Source organism: Ammospiza nelsoni, chromosome 5 (genome assembly GCF_027579445.1).
Source record: "Ammospiza nelsoni isolate bAmmNel1 chromosome 5, bAmmNel1.pri, whole genome shotgun sequence".
NCBI classification, from domain to species: Eukaryota; Metazoa; Chordata; class Aves; order Passeriformes; family Passerellidae; genus Ammospiza; species Ammospiza nelsoni.
In genome coordinates, this window is record NC_080637.1 from 9,205,567 (window position 1) to 9,226,577 (window position 21,011).

Below are 21,011 nucleotides of genomic sequence, written 5' to 3' on the forward strand. Positions count from 1 at the left end.
GTTTTCTTTTCTTAACAATGCTGCTGATCAATAGAATTGCTGAATCTGGCAGATACAATGCCACAGGATTAATGAATTAAGCTCAGGAAGCAGAAGAATTAGTTAAAAAGGAGAGGGGAAAAGCCCCTTCTTTTCCACTGGTGTGTGAATATCAAGCAATGAAAGCAGCAATGACAGAATTTTAGCCCTTGTTTTACCATAGTACCAAGCCTTGTTCTGCACAAGCCTTTACATTTTAATTAGAACTATACTGACACCCGCTTTTTCAACTATGAACTTCACTTCTAAACTGGAAACTATTTCCTAAATGCTGGTTTAGCAGCTAGGTCTGAACACAGAAGAGAGATGCTGTGCTTGTGTGATTCAGCATGTAATGTGGTCACCATCAGTGGGACTGGATTACTGGTTTTTAAACCACAGTAAATAGTGGTAAAAGGAAGGAAGAGACTCCCACTGAAATGCCATTGACTCTGTCACCATAAAGCACTCCCATGCTCTGGAAAACCATAGAATGAAATACAGAGGGGTCATCACACTTTGATGATGCCAATGTTTTACAAAGGTCGATTGCCAGTGTTTCTGTCAATACTGCATTAGGAATGTAAAACAGGGTACATATCTGTGTAAGAAATTACATCCTAAATACACATTGCATTGATATTCAGCACAGCATGGAGATTTTAATAAACCACCACTGACTAGAAGGGAGTTTGCTCAGATATGTGGGAGGGGAGAGCTTGAGTTTGCTTATATGTTTGTATTTACACCTCCTTAAAGACCTCTGGGAATTTTGTGTGTCCTCCTGCCTAAACAAACAAACAAAAAATCTTTATCTAGTTTAATTGCACAAAAATATATTACAATAATCACACAATCCTAGAGATTGGAAGGTTTGGAACATTTTCAACTTGTAAGAACACTTTAGAGAATACTCCTGTGTAATTTATGAGCCCCTGCAGACCTGTCCATGTCTTGAACTGATTGTTGAAGTGGGCTTTACCAGGAATTTCTTTCCTTGAATCGGACGGAGTAGCGCTGGGAGGGAGGGAGGTTAGAGCAACCTTCCCTAACAAGGCTTTAAAAGCTTCAGTGGTAAAGTTCTGCTGATGGGAGATTTTGTTACTTGTTTTTAACTGGGAACAACCCGAAGAGGATTACGCTATGGGCAGGAGCTGTTATTTAAGTGGGTGGCAACGTCGTGGGCTGTGTTGTGCTGTTGTTGTTTTTAAAGTGGGACGTGCATCTTTTGATCAGAACTGCAAAACGGCTTAAAAAAACCCCAAAACCCCGAACAAACAACCAACCAAACAAACCCCAAATAACCCAAACCGAGCAAAACCCAAACCGAACAACCTGGACAATGACATGAAACAGCTGGTGAAATGTCTAGCTCCGTGCCTTCCCCAAGCGCGGCGGAGCGGAGGTTTCTGTTCTCTCATCTCTGCCGCGATGTGTTCCTTTTTTTTTTTTTTTTTTTTTTTTTTTTTTTCTCCCCTATTATTTTTTACGCTCCTTGCATGTGCTGTGACAGCCGGGGAAGCGCGGGGGGGTCGCGCTGCCGGCGCTCGCATCCATTGTCAGGCGCTCCGGGAGCGCGGGCAGCGCGGGGCCGCCCCCGCCGCCGGGACCCGCCCGCCCTGCGCGGGGAGCGCAGCGCAGCGGGCCCGCCCCGGCCCGGCCCGGCCCGGCCCGGCCCGGCCCCTGCCCCCGGCCCGCGCCGCCGCCGCCGCCCGCAGCATGCCGCCCCCCCGCCGCACGCCGCTCGGGGGCTGCCTCCCTTTCCGGCCCGCGGCGTGTGCGTGAGAGGGGCTCCAAGTTGCCCCGGCGGCGGCGGCGGCGGAGGAGAAGAAGCAGAAGGAGAGCGGGGGGCCGGGGCGGCGGCGGCGGCGGCGGGGCGCGGCGGGCGCGGAGCGGAGCCCACCCCCATCACCTGTTACCTCCGCTCCCCAGGTTGCCTGAAGTTCCCCGGCGGCGCCCGGCAGGACGGGGAGCGCCACGGCTGCGGCTGGCGGGGACCCTCCGGTGGCTGCTGCAGCATGGGCTGGCTCAGGGGGATTGCCTTGCTTTCCTTGGGAGTATTACTAGCGGGAAGAGTCAACTGCCAGCATGTGAAGAATAATGTGCCGAGGCTCAAATTGTCGTATAAAGGTAAGTCTGTTGTTCTCTCTCGTTCTCGGTTTTCCTCCGAACCTCTTTTTCTCCTTGCCCCGTCGCTCCCTCCCTCCTCACCTTCCTCACTGCTCTTCCCTTATCTTCCAAAGGGGAAACTGACATTAGAAGAAATTCCTGAAAACATTTTCTTAAAAAGCCTCTCCGTGCTGCGGTCGGTACCAGGCAGTTTAAACCCAGACAAAGAAGAGTTAGTTGCGATTGCAGACGAGGACTCCGGATCGTGCTGATCCCTGTTAGAGCATTTTTTCAGTCTTGTGCTATTTCACCGGACTTTACTCTTCAAAACGATGAGTCGCGTTTGGCCACCCAGCTCACCTCCCCCGTGCTGAGCGTGCAGTGCAGCCACAATTTCAGATCTGCTTTAAACATCATGGAATGGATAAAGATTTATATATATTTGTTTTATTTTATATTTTAGGCATGAAGTGGTTAATTTTCAAGTCATGAATATTCAGTTTGTACAAATCTGACAATCAGATGCCTAACATAAGCAGTAGATGGTGGGTTTGCCAAGAAACTATAAACTGAAAGGAACAGATCAGTCCAGAAAAGGAGGAGAGGACTGCTAGGCACCAGAAAATGCTGCCTATGGATGTTTAATGCAGTGCGATTTATTTGAACCAGGGTTGTTTTCGGTGTAGTCTGATGTGTGTCATTAGAGATCACAGGGAAGGTGTAACTGAAGAAAGAGAGCTGTGAGATTACGTTTGTGTTTGAAATTGTGTAATGCCACTCACACTGCAGTTGTCAGTAATTAACTTTTGTATAATAGTGCCAGTACTAAAGGAGAACAGTCAAGTAGACAGGCTCTTCTCTTTATCAGCATAGTTCCACTCCAAGTACATTTTCAGAACAATTCATTAAATCTGGAGAATGTACAACTGGGAAAGAAGTTTAAAATGTAAGAGCTGTGGAGTATTTTTTTTAAACGGAGAGCTGTACACCTAGGTACATACACATCTCTCTGAAGAGCTGCCTCCTCATAATTCTTAGATTATTGATGGCTGAGAGAAGGAGCTGCAGCTCCGGTTCTGAAAGGAGAGAGGGAAAATGACACATTGCTCCTACAGAGGGAAAAAGAGAACGTGTGTGTGCATGCCTGGTCATAGATGTCAATCTCAGTTTACAGCATAGTGTCAGTACATCTCTTGCCAGTAGAAATACGTTTTACTTCTTTTTTCATCTTTCTCGTGCTGCAAATGAGAGGGGGGAAGATCCTCTCTGATACAGGGCAGGCGTCATTTCACACTCCAGATGAAATAAAGAATTAAGCACCTGCAAAACTTGGATGCTTTTGTGTGAAATAAATGCATGTGCCGGGTTTTGTTAAAGAACACATATGTGCATATTTATGTGTACTTAAACTTGAAAATATATGAATGAAAAGAACAGTTTAAGGGGTTCAGAGTCTGTTAATGAGAAAAAAAATTATGTTTAACACAAAATTGGCTTTTTTGAGTCATGGAGTCTAAAGAAAGCTTCTACAGTAACTACATGTCATGTCAGAAAACTCATTAAAAAACTCTTAATTGCTTCCAAACTTCTGTAGTCATGTTGAAACTCAGATGAGTACACAGAAGCATACATGCTGTAAAAATATCCTGTAAAGGGGTTTAATGGCTAATTATTTATTTTTGGGGTTTTTTTTTCACCTTTTAAAGTTTATCTATGGCTCAAGTCTGCTACCCCTGCTCATATTGGCTAAATGCACAGAAACTAATTTTAAAGAGATGCCAAATGTGACTGATAGTGGATTTCTCTCTTTCTTGTCTCTTTTTTCTCTTAGTTTTTTTTTTCCACCCCGCTGATGCTGTATCAATGGACACTTTAAAAAATATTTTGCTACTTGCCGATTGGTTGTTTTCCAGTTCTGCTCTTGTGGGGATAAAGATTCTCATTTTCATTTTTTAAAATATCAGATATCAATTTTTGCTGTATGGTCAGTCATATATGAACAAAACAGGAAACTGAGTGGAACATCAAAACTCTTTCATACTTGGTGGGTCATTGCGCAACAAGAATGTGTTCAAATGGCAAGCAACCCTGTTTCCTATCTAGTGAAGACAGCAAATGTGTACTTAATCCAAGGCAAGTTGAAGTCTGAAGACTTACAGGAATTCACACTGTAGCCTTTGAGTCACATATTTGACTTCAAACGTGTAACTCTGAAAATCAGATGGGGCTGCTTGCATGCTCAGTGTTAAGCACTGGTGTAAGTGCTTGGCCAGGTCAATAGGAGAGTGCTGCTGCACTGATCCCCAGGTATGGGGATATCATTATTACTCAGGGAAGACTAAGCCTTGTCAGCTGGTGCTTTTCCAGAGCAATTTTGCTTCCAGCACAGTGCTCAGTGCACGGATCAGTGTTAACACCTTGCGTAGGAACATCCTTGAGCGCTGTGGGTATTGAAAATACGTCTTTTAGGCACTGACAGAATAGCTCACATGCTAATACTTATCTCTCTGGATATACTTCACCACCATGTGACTAGGTGATACCAAGTGATTCATCTCTATTTAAACTGCTTGCAAGTAGAAAAAGAAGCTACTCACTTACTTACCCATTCCTCATCTCCATGAAGAGATGTGGTTGAGAAAAATAAACTTATGATATTGAAAAAAAACCCCCAAACATGCAGGGTGAAAAGACCGACACAGGCGACTTCACTTTTCTGTGACCGTCATTGTGCTTTCTTTTAAGATGTATGCTTCTTGTTTGGCTGAACAAATACCTTGGAGCTAATTGTTGGTGCTTTATTTCAAAAGAAAATCAAGGATGTATTTTAACTTCTTCATTGTCTCGACTAATTAGATGTCAAACATGGTTAAAAAGCTCAGGCATTTGCTTTAAAAGTTAGCAAAATGAGTCATGAAGGGTTAAATCCCTGCCAACCTTGATTTCCTATGGTCACTTGCTTTCAAAGGCCCGGTATTAGCTCTGCCATTTCCCGGGTTGCTGGACAGAAGTTTTGGTGAACTCCTGTTCTTACTTCCTCTTAACTTCTTATCACCCAGTCTTGCAGAAGATTAGAAGCATCGTACGGGCATGGTTTGGATGGGAAATGATACAGAAAGTGTTTAAGTGCATATGTTAAGGCCACATCTGTGATCTGAACAGATTCTTTCTGTTTATTGTGAAACAGAGTGCTGGGTGCTTGGTTTATATCACCTGGATTCTGCTGCCATATGAAAGAAAGGAAATTTGAGGAGAGCAGTAGGGAAATCCTTGTCCACCTGAAATGTGAGGTGAAGCTCCTGTTCAGTAGCTTCTGGGTTTTGCCCTGTACTTTATAAAGTTTCCAAGCATTTTCATCTTTGTACATGGATTGGAAAGGTTTTGCTCAGATGATACTCATCTCCTTATTTCAGTTGAAAGGAATTAATATGATTAAAAGCCTGATCTAAAGTTCATTGAAGTCACTGTATGCTGGATCATAGCCTAAATGTGGTAAAACCAGCCATAAAACTGAAAGCTCAGTTGAGTTCTTCAACCACTCACCTCCTCTTCTTGTGTCCTTCAAAGACTTTGTGTCCTTATTGTAGAGTAAAAAGAAATGTTATTGTTGATGTATCAAAAGAAAAAGAATCTTCCCTTAAAGAGTGCAGGGGGCTTTGTTCTTGCCTTTTTTTTTTTTTTTTTTTTGGTGTGTTTTTTCTAATATCATTGACTTCAATTCTGTTGTTGGTTTTGAGTCTCTATATTGTGTCACCAGGTCACAGATTCTGTTCAGGAAACTCCTATTGAGCTCAGAGTTCTCAGAAAGATGGTGATCAAGTTGAGTGTGCAAAGTTTAAAACAATAAATATAACCTTAACTCCAGATGGATTTCTTGTATCATTTATTGTTTTGTATTTTCTTTTGCTGTCCTCTGCATGGGGAGGTAACAGCACATAACAGAGATGGAACCAGCTAAAGTACCCTTTAAATATAAACAAATAAGCCCAATGAAAGTTTCCATTAACAATTCCTTGATTTCCAGATTTTTTTCATAAAGCAACCCTGATTTTTTGCCTCCACATGAGTAAATCTTGTCAACCCAACTTTCTCAAATCCATCTGTCACGTCTTATTTGTCTATTGAAAATTACTAAATGCCGTAAGTATGTTTTGCAAGAGTACATGTGTGGTTCTCCTTTGTTATTGTTGCTCAATTGGATACATATTACTTCAGAAAAAGTAAGTAGAAAAGCATTGCGCACAGATTTAGCTCTATTACTCTCTGGCTTCAATTCAAGCCATATTAAAAGTAAGTGTCTTGTTTAAAGTTGCAGTGATAGTGACAACTACTCCATCCTTGATGTGCAGTTGATTTACAATTTTATAGCATGGATTTTTATCCAGATGAAATCCTGGCCATAGTGAAAGCAATGGCAAAACTTCTGTCTGTTTCAATCTGTCCCACGTGGGGTGATGAGGGAGGAATGGCACCACACTGAATTACCTGTATGTAACTAATGTAAATATGATACCTGGCCTGTAGTTTGTTCACCCAGTCTGGTTGTAGCTGATGACCTGCCAGTGGGTTTGATTGTGGTTTTTCCTTTCCTTCAAACTTTATAACTCACAATTCAATACCTCTGCAAATATTGGGAAAGCAGGACAAAGTGGGAGAAGGAAATGGGGAGAGAAATACTGGCAAGGGAGCCTGTTTCTCTTGAGCTGGGACCAGTATTGGAGTTGGTCTCAGATTTCAAGGTGTCTGCTTAGAAACCTTTGCTTAAACTATCTTGTAAGAGTACTGTCTGAGGGAAAAGCCTCTCTGACATGCCTAAAAGTGAGAGAAAAGCCCTGATTTAGGAAGAAGACTGTGAAGGAAAGTAAATTAGGGACATCTGCATCTCTACCTTCCACCATTTGTGACAAACTTTCTGCACAGCTCCAGTGCTCTCAGACCTCACAGTTCAGTCAGTGCAGGAGGCTGCAAAGGTACCAGAGGCATCCACAGCCACGTCAGCTTTTTTTATTTGCCCCAAAATAATGAGTCTTTCAGGGAAGATCTGTACATTGATCTTTCTACCAACTGGTTGATTGGGGTTTTTCCAAGACCTGGGAGCTCTCAGGGAGATGGTAGGACTACCCTGCCTGGCTCTGACAGCTCACAGGCTGACAGGAGGGGAAAGCTGATGAAGGAAGTGCCTAAGCTCAGATCTTGCCTATATAGGGAAATTTTCAGCTAGCTAATTAGGGCCTGAGACTGGCAGTGTAATTGGAACAAGGAGGGTGAAAACCTAGCCCAGCATTCTCATTTTGCATTTCCAACTTTCCCATTTAATTCCAGTGGAAAAAGTGGTTTCTGAATTACAGAGCCTCACTTTTCTGAGAAGCTGGAGTTCTCTGTAATTATTTTTACTGTATGGTTTGCAAATGACTGAATTATTCATGGAAGGTGCTGCATTGACAGCCATGGAAACTCTACTCTTGCTGCAGACAAGGTGTACAGCATTTACTTCTATTGTTGGTAACAGCACCTTTAAAACTCTGACCTAGTGGGGAATTTAAATATCCGTAGTTACCCTGAGCTCAGTGAATCTTCTGATATGTGAAATCTGCCTTTAAAATTTACTTCTGTGCTTGAAGCTTTTGATCAGGACTGAGGTACTTACCTATTTGCTTAGGGTTTATTCAGGTGTATACTTATCCCATAACATTTAGCAAAACAGTATTTAAAATGAGAAAGCCGCTCATAGCAGGTTGTTACAATGTAAATGGGTTATTTTTTATAATCTCTCCTGCAGGCAACTCTGTATGCACAGAAAGCATTTCCATGGAGTTCCCACCTGAAAAGAAACCATGAAATGATTTGTATTTTTAACTCGTGCTTTTTTCTTGGAAGTGTTTTTCAGTTTTAATTTAATGCATTGCTATACTCTGATCCTTTTAATATGGTTTTGGTTTTGCTTAATCACTGATTGTGCATATGGCCTGTAATGCCCACAGCTGCTGCTAGAGAATCTTCTTTATTTACTTCCTCTGGCCCACAGACTTTTCCCTCATGTGCATACCTGGAACACTGCAATGGAAGCATCTGCAATACAAAGTTGTTCCAGTATTTTCAACATTTTCTTCATCAGCTGGAGCCTGACTTGACCCCAGTTCAATCTGAAGCAAAATCACATCTTCACCTGAGGCAGTGCCTGAGTGGCTGAGAAGCAAACAAATCCTTCTAAGCAGTGTCAGTGGTTGTGACATTTTCCAGTTGTTTGACAACTAAAAAGGGTAAAATTATTTTCAGGCTCCCACACACTTACTTTTAAGCAAATGTGTGGGGTGGACCCTGGGAGCTCTATGTCAAACTTTTAATGGAGGTACTGTAACCTGTTATGGTGCCCTTGTTAACTAAGGTTATGTGTAAAAATTGTTGCTGCTGTTGTGCTGGTGGGCGATTCAGCAAATTCCTTCCCTTGCAGGATTAAAGCTCCCTTCAGAAATGTCTGCAAGTTCACGGTCCTCCCACATGCGGCCTTCTATAGGTTAGCTGCTCTCTTCCAGGAACAGCTGTGAATAGTGAGAATAACTGTGGGGATAGTACTTTTACTTGAACTTTTCCTATTTTTTCCAAGTGGGATAGCATCTGAATATACAAGAGAGAAGAGGATGGCCACAGCTGTTGAGAGCATCAGAAATCTTAAGAGTCTTGTAACCTTTCTCCCGCGCCACAGGAGGTTCTCTGTGGTGTCTTTCTCTTTCTTTGTCGCTGACACAGTCAGCCACTTCAGGCTCTTTTCACTCTCAGGGGAAGGAGAGGTTCCTCCAGAGAGCTAATCTTGGACTGCACAGACTGAATGAGACTTTAAGGGTGCTCATCACTTGTCATTGACAGTAACAGGAATTGCGCTTCCTGTTCATTTATTTAGTTTCTTTCTCTCTGGGAATGTATCAAAAGAAGGTACTGATTAACTGCTATGGAAGAACTTAAGCTGTATTCTGATCCAAATCTTCCTAATTTAAGAAGCTGTTTTTGCCTAAATGAGTATTTAAAGCAGTGTAAAAATTGAGCTGATTAAATATACATAAGAACTCAGTATCTGTGATCTTGAGGTCACCTGTGACTCTGTCTAAATTTGCACCAAACTTGCGGTGTAGAAAGAAATAAACAGCACCGCTACATTTTTCACATTCTTAAAACAATTACCTAATTTACTTCTCCTGTTTCCCATGTCTCACCTCCTTAATAAGCTCATCCCAAATCCAGTGACACATGCTGGAAGTGACTGTCTGGGGCTACAGAGCTTTACTAATTTAATGGCTTAATCATTTAGAGCTTTCAATAAGCTGTCCCCTGGCTAGCTCCATTACCATCTGAATGTTTCTGTGCTTTAAAGAGAAAAACATATTCAAGATTCAATTTCATAGAGCATGGTTTGCGAATAAAAATCCGTGTGTATATGTGCAATTCAAAGGACAGGTGCCTTGACCCCCGAGTCTACATTTTTTCAGCTGAACAATTTCAGTAGTGAGAGTGGGATGAAACCTAATTTATTGATTTCTAAAAATTGTGAATAGATTTAAAGTTTGGGGGATTCTTTTCTCCCTTTGGGGATTGCAGATCCCCCTTAACTAGACATATCTACAGCAATCTGTGAAATGTGTGAGCACTACTCTACTTTGTGTCACATCTAGTTTTCATCCTTTGCTGTTTGATAGCCAAACACAGTAAAGTCAGAAGTTTTTGCCATTCTTCTAATGTTTTAAAGTTGTTTGACATTTATTGGGCTGCCTGCTTATCTCTCCAGCTGGATGTTGCAGAAACTTTAGAAGCGAGCAGTCAAATAAAATTCTCATCTCTTATAAATATTTTCATGCAAAGTTGGATCTTACAGGGAGCAATCTGAGGAATGAAGTAGTTATTTGCTTTCATCTGACTTGTGGAAGGAGGAAAAAGAAAGCTCTCCTTTACTCCTCACTCTAATGAAGCAAAGCTCATGTTGGTTCTGACGGCCCCTCTTGGCTCCTTTTGAAATTCCAGCCTTGTATGAGAAAAGGACACAAAAAAGCTCTGTGAGATAATTTAAAGGATTTGGAGCTGCCTTTCAAGGGGGATGGGTTGGTGGCCTTTTCTAGAGGAATCGCGCGATAAATACAGCTCACAAACATCCAAAAGAGCTGCAGAGAGTGCAGGGCACAGCTTTCATCTCCAGCTGATGCTGGAATGGCAATAACTCTACTTTGCTAGACACAGGTCCCATGTGTGGCCAAGGCACGGAATGAGGTCCCTTAAGATGAAGTGATGATTTTAGGGTGTTAATATTTCAATTTTTTCATGGATTTCCTAGTGCAACTTCATTACTTTTGCATGAATGTGTAGTCTGAAATAGTTCTGACTCCTAGGGAAGCTCTTTTTCTCAAAGCACAAAAAGGTCATATCAATAATGATTAGTGTTGCTCTGTAGTATCTGTAGGTCAGCTCTGTCTCTCCTCCACCACAAGAGGTCCTTTCCAAGATCTCCATCCTGCTAGGCCCATGTGGTAAATGTAGCTCCTGTTGAGTGATAGAAGGGACAGCAGAAATGATGTCTGGGGATCTGGGAAAAAAAACTTAATCTTCAAGATTGCGTTTTTCCCCATATTCACTTCTACTACAGCAGATGAATGACTCTATCAAAACTCCTTGCTCTGATGGCCTTGTGGACAACAACATAAATGTAGAGGTACCTGCAAATTGCAGAGTTAGGAAATCTCTTCATTCTGAATTTCTGCTCCTCCAAGAAGTGTCGAGAGTCCACCCAACAAGATCAAGTGTATGTTCAGTTGTTCAGGAAGGTGTGATTTCATTTTCAAAGAGCTCCAGTTGTCACTTCTCCGCAAGGTCAGGAGCATCAGCAAAACAGTACTCCAGAGTGTTGGCTGTTGGGTTATCAGTATGGTAAACCTCAGTCTGTATTTTTGTTCCAAATGTGTATCCCTAGTTGTTTGTTCTCTAGCCGTAAAAACTGACCTGCAACAAGTTGGCGAGATTTCTTCTTAAATTAAAAGATTCAGGAATTTGTTAAAATTGAAGGAAATTTTTAATAGCTCATTCTAAAGGAGTTTGATGAAGTAAAGTATTGACAACAATATTATATGTTGATAATTTTGCTTTTCTCTGCAGCTCGTAGTATTGAGACCCAAAATTACATACATTTCTAATTCTAATTGTTCAGACTTTTTTTTCTCATCTGTAATGGGAAACTACCGGATATTCTACATCCTTTTCTTGCATCATTTTACAAATTTGTGTGTTTCATCATTCTTTAAACCTGAATTGTGACTCACTTCTTTACTGGGCAATAGTCATAAATCAGGAAAGTTTTTATTTAATCTCACCTACATCACCTACAAATGGAGGTTAGGCATTAACAGAAACCCAGCACCACAGCTGATGATACACAGAAACTCTGTACTGTAAAGAGAATCAAAGAAAATAACATAAATGTGAAATCCTATTAATTCCTTGGCTATTCTCTGTCAGCTTCTTCACCTGTAAAGTGGTATTACGTGATTTCCTGAGAAATTGCTGGAGGTCAGAGATTTGCCATGCTTATTCAGAGCTGTATCCTGCTCTCAGAATAATCCCATTAATGTGTGTATTCAAAGTTGAGTCAGAACTTATTTTTGATCAACATAGAAAGGCCTTACAGGTACTTTAAAGTGATTATAATAGCAATATTCACAGCTGTGTGTACCTATGACATGAATCACATCCCTATTATCCAGGAAGCATGTCCAATTCAATTCTATTTGGATATTCCAGACAATTTTAGACAAGAGCCCTTCAAAATGTTTTTTGGAGTTTCCACCTCTATTTCAAGCTAAACACACTGTGAAGGTGATTACAGAAGGCTCTGCAGAAGAGCCTTTGTGTTCAGTCTTTGCAGTATTGTCTTCCAATGGTGTGTGTGTGTGCTTGTGAGAGTCTGGCCAATTTCTCTAAGTTTAAGCTAGGGTTTTTTGTTTTTGTTTTTATCATGGCTGATAGTCATATTTTAAAATTAAGAGGGAATAAAAAGTGAAGTTTGTTTGTTTGTTTATTTTTTTCTTGTGAGTATCAGAAAAAAAAAAAAAGGGGCGATTTCTCCCTTTCTGCTCAGTCTGAACATACCTTACCAAGCCATTGGTGCTAAACATTTCCCGGCTCCTTCAAGTGTTTCCTTCCCAAGAGATTCTGGACAAAAACTTTCTCTTTCTTTGGGCACACATCCTTTTTTATGACTTCCCATACCCCAAATATTCCCCAGCCTTCTCCAGGATGAGGGCAACCTTTCCTAGACACTTGGGGAAGTATTCAGTAGTAATCAGTTGAGTCAGTTATAATTGCCTATCATTTGTGACTCACTCACTGGAAAACTGTTGCTTGACAGCCCTGGTTCAGACCTAATAATGAGGATGAAGTGCTGTAATAAATTCGTATGTAGAATTTTGCATCTCAGATAGATTCACATCCTCATTCCTTAAGTAAATAAGAAAGCACCTGTTCGCTTTGTCAGCCTGGCCTATGAAAATAGAATTTGTGTTTCATATATTCCACATACCTTAAATGCAGCATTTAAATCTTATCTTCAGTGAATTATCTCAAGGAATGTTTTTCTTTGCTTTTATACTTCCTCGTGCCACTTACATGATGTAATTGTTGTTTTGAATAGCATTCTTTTTCTGTAATAAGCTAACCATTTTCATGCCATTAATTAAGAAACACAGGGAAAATACAAGTTTTTGTGGATTTTGATGTTCTTTTGAACTTCAGACACAATTTGGTAGTTTAACATGCTAAATCATAGTGTCTTGCTTGACCACATGCCACATGGTTTTCTTACAGTTTTGCAGGTGCTAGAAGAGCCAAGTTCAGTTCTTGAGGCTGGCTCCAGCTGACAGCAATGAAAAGGTCCTGTTTACTGGTGTCAAAATACTTTTTCATATGTTTTCAGAGAGACAAATGTCAAGTACCATGTGTATTGTTATTCTATATTAGAAATTCTAAGCAGTTATGAACTATTCTGGTGTAAACCAAATGTAACATCATAACTGTGACTGCAGTGCTGCACATTTGGACCCTGATGCTGCTAATTGACATTTTACCAAAGGGAAAGAGACATGTCTGAGAAATGCATCTTGTAGCTTTTTAATACAATTTCCATAGCTGAGACCATAAACAGCCCCTTAAGGTTGTTTCTCATAACTGCCACTCTCTTAAATTTTTTTTTTCTGCCAGTATGTAGGAATATGATAAATACTGAATTTTGTTTCACTGTAGGTTCACCCCCATTACTGTGCATAGAAACTATTTTACCTTATGCCAGACATATGGAAGTGATCAATGCATGTAAATTGTATGAGGAGAGGTGAAATACAGCTTTCTAGACAAGGAAATGTGTACTTGTTTGTGGTTATAAGATACTGAGAGCTCACCAGAAAAGACTTTAAGTCTTAAGTCAAGTTTTCCTTTAAAAGTAGAAATTGGTGAAAGTGAAGAATAGTGATGATTTTTGATAATCACCATGAAAGCACAGCTTTGTCCTGAGCTGAACTGCCCAGGCAGATCTCAGGGTTTAAGAGGCAATTGCTTGCATGTGCAGGGCCAGGCCATGGAGCTCCTCCTGAAATGCAGAGGTAAATTGTTCTGGGACCCACTGTGCTCAGTAGTACAAGTCAAGTTTCTTCAAACACAGGGTTTAACTGGCAGGGCCAGTTTAAATGTCTGCTTTTCATTTTCCTCCTCTGGTGTCATGGTGCCCACAGTGCAGTGACTTGAGCCTATTCTAAAAATCAGGTTTCGAGGGGCTGAGTTATTTTTTGGAGGAAAAACCAAGAGCTTACTTCAGTTATGCTTTTCAAATATGTTTTAAACTTACTGTCCGTCAGATGGTGACTAGGAAATCAATACTTATTTTATGGCTAATAGGCATACACCGTGCTCCCCAAATTTTCCATTCCTATAAAGTTGGATTTCTTTTTTTTTTTTAATATTCAGTATTGCAGAATAAGAAACTAATCTAGAGTCTGGCAGGCCTTTATTCTAAGGCATTGTCATAGCTTTTATTCTGAGTTGAAAAATGGACAGATCATTGGGCTTCATAAATGTGTGTAGGAGCTGTCAAAGTTCTCATTTGCATGTGAATGGTCAGCTGAGGTAGGAAGGGGGATATGTAAATAATTCTCTAGCTAGCTCCTGGCAAAGATCATTGCATTTCAAAGTGCTGTGAAAAGCAGCACCATAAAACTTTAACCTATTCACTGGCATGGAAACTCCCACACCTTAAATTGATCTACTCCAATAATGACCACTTGGGGAAAAATGAATCTTAAAAAGCAATATCAGGTCTCCAAGTACTATACATTTTTTGCTTCTTTTGATATTTCATAAAAGATAAGCTAAAAATGCCACTCTTCCTTCTCCCCCAATGAAGGGGGGGAAAATGGGGAAAAAAGCACAAGATCTAAGCAGTAAGCAGATGGAGACCTTCATTGGAAATCTGGCAGATAAGTGTGATAGGAGTGAAAGAAATGTAAAAGATTTGAGTATTATTCTGTATTATGTCAGTATCTGACCCAGGAGCCACCCAAGAAAATCATTACTTTAACCTTCCTTACAAACTGCCCAGCATTTCACTATTCTGTTCTGCTGCCATACTTCAGTACATGCTCAGCTAGATAAAGCTGAATGTTGTAGTTTAAAACCAAGTGTGTTCTTCAAAATACACAGTTCTTCGTGTCTCCAAAAAGGTGAAAAAGTAAAAGCAAACAGTAGAAAAATGAGGAACACAGAGTAAAACAAAATCTTAATAGGCTCGGAGTCAGGCAGTTTTCTACATATTTTATTGTGCCTCATATCTGTTTAGATAGAATTGGCATGTGTATATATGGAGAGACAATGATTTACTAAGCCCTTTATGCCTGAAACAGCTTCAGAGCCTGTGATTAGGCAGGTACAAGGACTAGAAAATGTTTCCAAAGTAAAGTTCACCTCCAAAATTGATAGGGGTTATGTACCTACCCCTTGATAATAGGATAACTTGGGACTGTTGCTGTAGTTTGCCAGTGTAATTTCCCTGATACTGTTTTGTAGTCTCCATCTACTTGCCTTAAAATACCATGATGTATTTCATTCAACCTCCATATTTCAGAAAATAATTAATGTCACCTCTGTAATCATTTACAGCACACTCTTTCTTTCTCACAAAGCTTCTGTGAACTTATTTGGTCTGTTTACACTGTTCCAAAAAACTTACAAAGTTAAATGCAAGTTAATTCACTAGATTTACAAAAGGCTGTTATTCAAAGGCTCTGGGATTTGTTCTATTACATAATATTCCTGTAATGAAATGTGATTTGTCTTGGTATTTGCCAGGAGATTAAAAACAAAACCAAAAAGGACTGATCTAACAAATTCCTACTCACATGAGTAGTCCTTTTGATTTCAATGTACCTGGCACTTGTGGTGTGAAGTGCCCTTTTGAGAGGCTATGCAAGTTATTCTTCACTTGGAAAATAATCAACCAATGAATCCAAGCAATTGTAGGGATCACTTGAAATTTTTCAGCTCTGCCCATTTAATGGGAAGAAATGATGCAAAAACTGTTCAAAATGTAGTTCTACTCAAATGAAAGTTTTAATTCAGTAATAATCTGTCTTAATCTGTTTTATCCCATGTTTCTGCTGTGCTCCACTAGAGGAGCATTCCCTGCCTTGCTGTGGTTGATTGTATCCTCATGTCCAGTGGGACAAAACATCAGTTAAAGTCACTATGAAAGACACTTAGATAGTCTGGTAGATATTTGAGTGGGAATATGAAATGTGATCTGATTTTTTGAACGGCCAGGCAATTTTACACTGAGTTTTTGAGGAAAGGAATGTCATATCTTATCCAAGCCCTGTCCCATTTTTCCTGTTAACAGGTCGTTCCATGAAACCCTCTGTGCAAAGCCCATCTGTGTGGCTGTATGTGGAGCACACATCGGGCAGTTCTGCTGATGAATTCAAGCACAGTGACTTTTGATAAAGTAATACCACAGCATTGGAATGTGGTTTCCACAATGCAGCAGTTCTGTCTCAATAACCATTCCCAATCCATCAAAAAAGGGCACAGCATTGTGGAAGCTTTTATCCTTTGCTGGAGTATTACTTATTTATTGTACCTGTGGCTCCAGGCACTTTGAGCGAAAGTTGCCCTGACTGCTTCTCACATGAGCTCCTTGGAGAGGGCCCAGGAGATCTCCCCACAGCAGGAGACTCCAGAGCTGCTTTCCTGCCTCTCCACAGAGCTGCTAAGGCCAGCAACTGAGCAAGGAATCCCTGCTCCTTTTCAAACATCAGTCTGACAAAGTGGGACGGCGAGCACGGGGCCGTGTGCTCCCTCGCCCCAGACATCTTGTCAGTGGGCTCTCAGTGCTCTTTGCAAAACAGCAAGAGCAATCTCAGATTGCAGCCACTCAGATGTAGCCACTTGTGCAGACACTTCTATTACCCTGAAATTTATTGTGGTCTGTGCCACATGTTAAAGAAACGCAGAAAGTCTCAAATGCAGCAGAGGGTGGTGAGGCAATAAAATTTTTTAACTTTTTATGATAACTATACATTTAAAGAAGGAAGCAAAAATAATGTTTTTTATTAAAAATAGGAGGGGAAACCATTTGTGGCATAGAATCCAATAGGAAACACATTTACAAAACTTTTGGTTATGGTGAAGTTCTTCAGTAGATTGTAAGGGGCATCAGTTTAATTAATGAGAGCTGTTACTTAAATTATGTTAGCAATCAGTGAACAGCCCACAGAGTAGCTTGTGAGTAAGTCTGTGATGCTTGGAACAGAGGCATCCTAATGCTTCTGTAATGCTGGCCACAGGTGATGTTGGAAGGCAGAAATTGCATTGTTTATTGCCATACATGCAAGAGATTCATATATAGGAAAGGCCATGTGCTCTAAGGGAACTCCTGATCCTGTTCAAGTGATAACTGAAGGACATGTGACCACCAGACATCTGCACAAAACTGTCAGCCCAGTGGGGCGATGGAGTGCATCACCAGGCTACGTTGAGTGTAAATGCAACATGAGAAACTCCTTCCTTCTCCTGTTCTGTCCTGCTGAGACCAGAAGCTCTCTCCCACCTCACTCCTCTTGCAAAGGGATTTTTGGATCTGGCAAGGCTCAGCCTGTCCCTCTCTGATGCCAAGCAGAGGGAAGAAACATTCCAAATTCTGAGCTGTGGAAATATCCTTAGGTGCACGCATGCATTTACATACATGATGTATACAAATATGAAGCTGTTTACACACCCCTCCTTGGCCCAGATCCACAGACAGTGCAAAATTACACCACACCCGGCTGCAAGTTATTTTTAGCTCCTCCTCAATGTAAATGTCTAGCTCATAATTAAGTTTCAAAATAATGAATGATGTGTTTTGTGTTTCAGTGGGTACAAACGTTTGCATTGCATAGTGAATGATTTAAGCATGAAAGGTCTTGCATTCCTAAATCTGTTACAGAATGTGGGTGGGAGGTGGATCTTTGCTCATACCAGGAAACAAAGACTGAATGAATATTTGTCATGATGTTTCATCGAGGCACTGTTAATGTTAGCTGGAGATACCCTGTGGCAAGACTGACAGCTTGCTTACTCTGAAGTTTTCTGAAAACCGGGGCATTTTAGTATTTGTAAGGGGTATTAGCAGTGTTGATACTGTAGCCACCCAGCCATGAGCCTTGTGCAGTAGTCAGTTAAGCCAGAAATTAAGGAGATCAAATGCCACTAAACCACCTCCCTGAAAAATCCCCCAAAAATCAAATCAAAGATCAAACAAAAAAAAAAACAAAAAACCAAACCTAAATCCAAAAAACAGCAGCAAAAAACCTAAACCTGACTAAAATCCCCCCAGCTGAAAACCCAGCACAATTTTGACATAAGGGCTGGAAGGATTTATGTCTCATCTTGTCCTCATGTGCTTTCCTTAATCTTTGGTGGCTGATCTTCAGTATTAGGGTGGCTTCCTCATGAGGCTGCCTTTTGGTCTGGCTGGATTGCCCTGTTCTGATGTTCCCATCTCCAAGATCAACGTGGACATTTTGCCATAAGTTCATGTACTCAGTCCTGCACCTAGAGACAAGGTGATCCCCGTGTACACCTGCTAAAGAGCAGTTGCAAGACCAAAGAAAGAAAGAAAAAAAAGAAAAAATCAAGAAAGAAAAGGAAAGAAGGGAAGAAAGAATAGTAAGAAGAATTAAAGAGTTGTTTTATTTGTTTTCTTCAGTAGTGTCCTTATGTCTTATCTGGAATTGTAATGGAATGTTATCCTTACGTGCGTTGAAAAAAAAACAGTACAAAACAAAACCCACAACAACAACGAAAACCCCAAGGAGACCTATTTCTAATAAAAACATTACTCATACTAGGATCATAGCCCTGACCTTACATTTATTGGCATAAATGTGAGCTTAGAAAGCTGTGTGGATGTTTGCCATATGCAAATCCATCCATCCATAAATCAGCATACAGACTGGAGACTGCACAGCTGAAGTGACTGTAATGGTAAATGAAACCTTTCACCAGCAGGTCAAATGCAGTTCAGCATCTGCGGTAAATGGAAAAGCACTGTCATGCAGGAATTGATCCGTGGCGTGTGTAAAACGAGTGACTGACCAGCTCACACTGCTTACCACCACAACTGGCTCCCCAGGTCAGAGCTGGCAGATAAGTTGGAGCTGCAATGGCAAAGCAGTGAAGCAGCCTGGCAGAGAATTTGCCTTGTGGGACTGTCTGGTGGTGTATTACAAGGATTAGGCAGGCGTTTTTCATCAGCATGAATTGTCAATGAAAAAGGAAGTTTCCGTTTAATCCAAATTTTCCACCAGTTCTATCCAAATGAAAACATTACTTTGGACTGTGGTGCTGATCTAAGGCACATAATATAATATTCATCTGACATTAACCTCTGTGTGTTCAGGGTAGCAGCAGGGTTTGCAAAGGCTTTGTGTAGTTTTCCTGCTTTCTTGCCCATTCTTTTCTGCACAGTTAACTCACATTAAAATCTTTGAGAGGCCCAGAGATCAGCATAAGGATTTTATGATAGCAGGATAGCAAAAGCCATATAGCTTTTCTCAAATCCTGGGCAAGAGGTCCCAGTCAGGGATGAGGCAGGTTTATAATTTGTTTATGGTGGAGTTCACTGTCAGAGGGTGACAGGACACACCCAGGAGCATTTCCAGGCCTCTTGATTCTGGGATATGACTTGGCCACGGCTGAACTGTGGAGTGTGTTTTTCCTCCTTACAGTCTAAGGAAGTTGGACACCCTGACCAGAAAAAACATAGATAAAATGATAAAAACCAAGAGTCACACATTCCCGGATTTATTTTTTTTTCCTGAGTTGTCACTCTGGGAAGTTCAGTATTTTGACTGTTTGACTTAATTTGAAAACAGATGTTGGAATATTGTAATTTCCCTTGAGACAAAAAAAAAAAAAATCCTTACTTTTCTCAGCTTTCCTTATTTCTGCTATGAAACCGTGTTGTCACAGAGAAACAGTGTTTCATAGCGCTCCTGTGTGAGTTGTGAAGCTCCAAACCAGCTTGACACATTCAGCTACGTGTTAATGTCAAAACATAGTTCTCAACATTTATTGCAGCTAAAACAGCATTAAAAATTTATGTCTGATTCTTTGATATAATTCAATACATTATTTTAAAAATGAGTATTGTTACTGGTTATAGTTTGCTCAACAGAACATTTGCTATACTTTTAAAGAATAAATCTTTTAAAACATTAATAATTTGAGTATGTGTTTGTCTTCATGTTTCAAGGATGTTAATAATGCTGGGAAGATTGGTCTTGTGGCTAATGTGTGAATGGATAGATGTTCTTCAGTTCCAGGATCTTACTCAAACATTTTAAGTGATGTCAGACCATATCCTTGTGCCTCAGCTTCTAATCTGTACAGGCTTTTTGTACATTGTTTTATTTTCAGTGACATTGTACGTGTTTGAAGGCAAGGACTATGCTTTTGCACAATGAAATTCTATCTGGACTTTCAGAACAAGTAGTACAACTGATAAATAGCAGAATATTTAGTTCAAGGCTCAAACAAACATCTGAGCACTAAGAAAATGACTCTTGCTTTCTGGTGTAAAAAAATTAAAAAAAAAAATTTTAAATTTTTGAAAATTCCCTAACGGTATAATCAGATTATTTCCACAAGTCCAAGCATAACTAAAGTTGCTAAATTCTTTAGCAACTTCAGTTCGTTTCTTTCCTGATACCTTTCTGACTGCATTGTTTTTGCCACTGAGAAGTGAATGTCTTTAGGAACCTATTCCTTTTAGGGGGAGGGAAAACATTTGTTTTTAGTTAAAAAGGTTACTTTACTCCTATCTTAAAGATTCTTTAAGTGATAATGCCACTACATATAAAATGCAAAAGCTGAAAATTTTTCCCTTACATGTTATGCAATTCTCTGGATATAAAGGCTGAAGGCTGGAAAATTATTCAAGTTTGTTACACACATACTTCATTCCAATATGAAGAATATGCCTGTCTTACATTTCTGGTGAGGAGAAGCAGTTCCCATTTCATTTTGATTGGTGCTGAAACTCTTTCTTTGTGCATTTTCTTTCTTCTTCCCTTTTTTTTTTTTTTTTTTTTTTTAATTTTAGTCTGTGGTTTTAGGTGTAGTTTGTCATATCAGTTGACTGGAACACTATAGATTATCAGGGGACTTCCAGGTGTCACACAAGAAGAATAACTGTTTTCCAAAACAAGCTGTGCAGTCCTCTAGGTTCTGGCATTGATGAATACGTGAGTGTTACTAGGCATAGAAAACAGTTCTGAAAAGGTAATCCCATGTTGAATTTGAATGTTAAGGAAACCATCTACTCATTC

The 21,011-nt window shown here is 40.4% G+C and overlaps 1 protein-coding gene across 1 annotated transcript in view; it reads left to right on the forward strand.

Moving 5' to 3' along the window:
* The first annotated feature begins 1,859 nt into the window (after positions 1–1,859).
* Positions 1,860–21,011, forward strand: part of SEMA3A (semaphorin 3A) — a 165,407-nt gene continuing 146,255 nt past the window's right edge. The window contains exon 1 of the mRNA XM_059471669.1: positions 1,860–2,148. Within this exon, the coding sequence (XP_059327652.1) occupies positions 2,037–2,148 (112 nt within the window). The 5' untranslated portion in view covers positions 1,860–2,036. The remainder of the gene's footprint in view (positions 2,149–21,011) is intronic.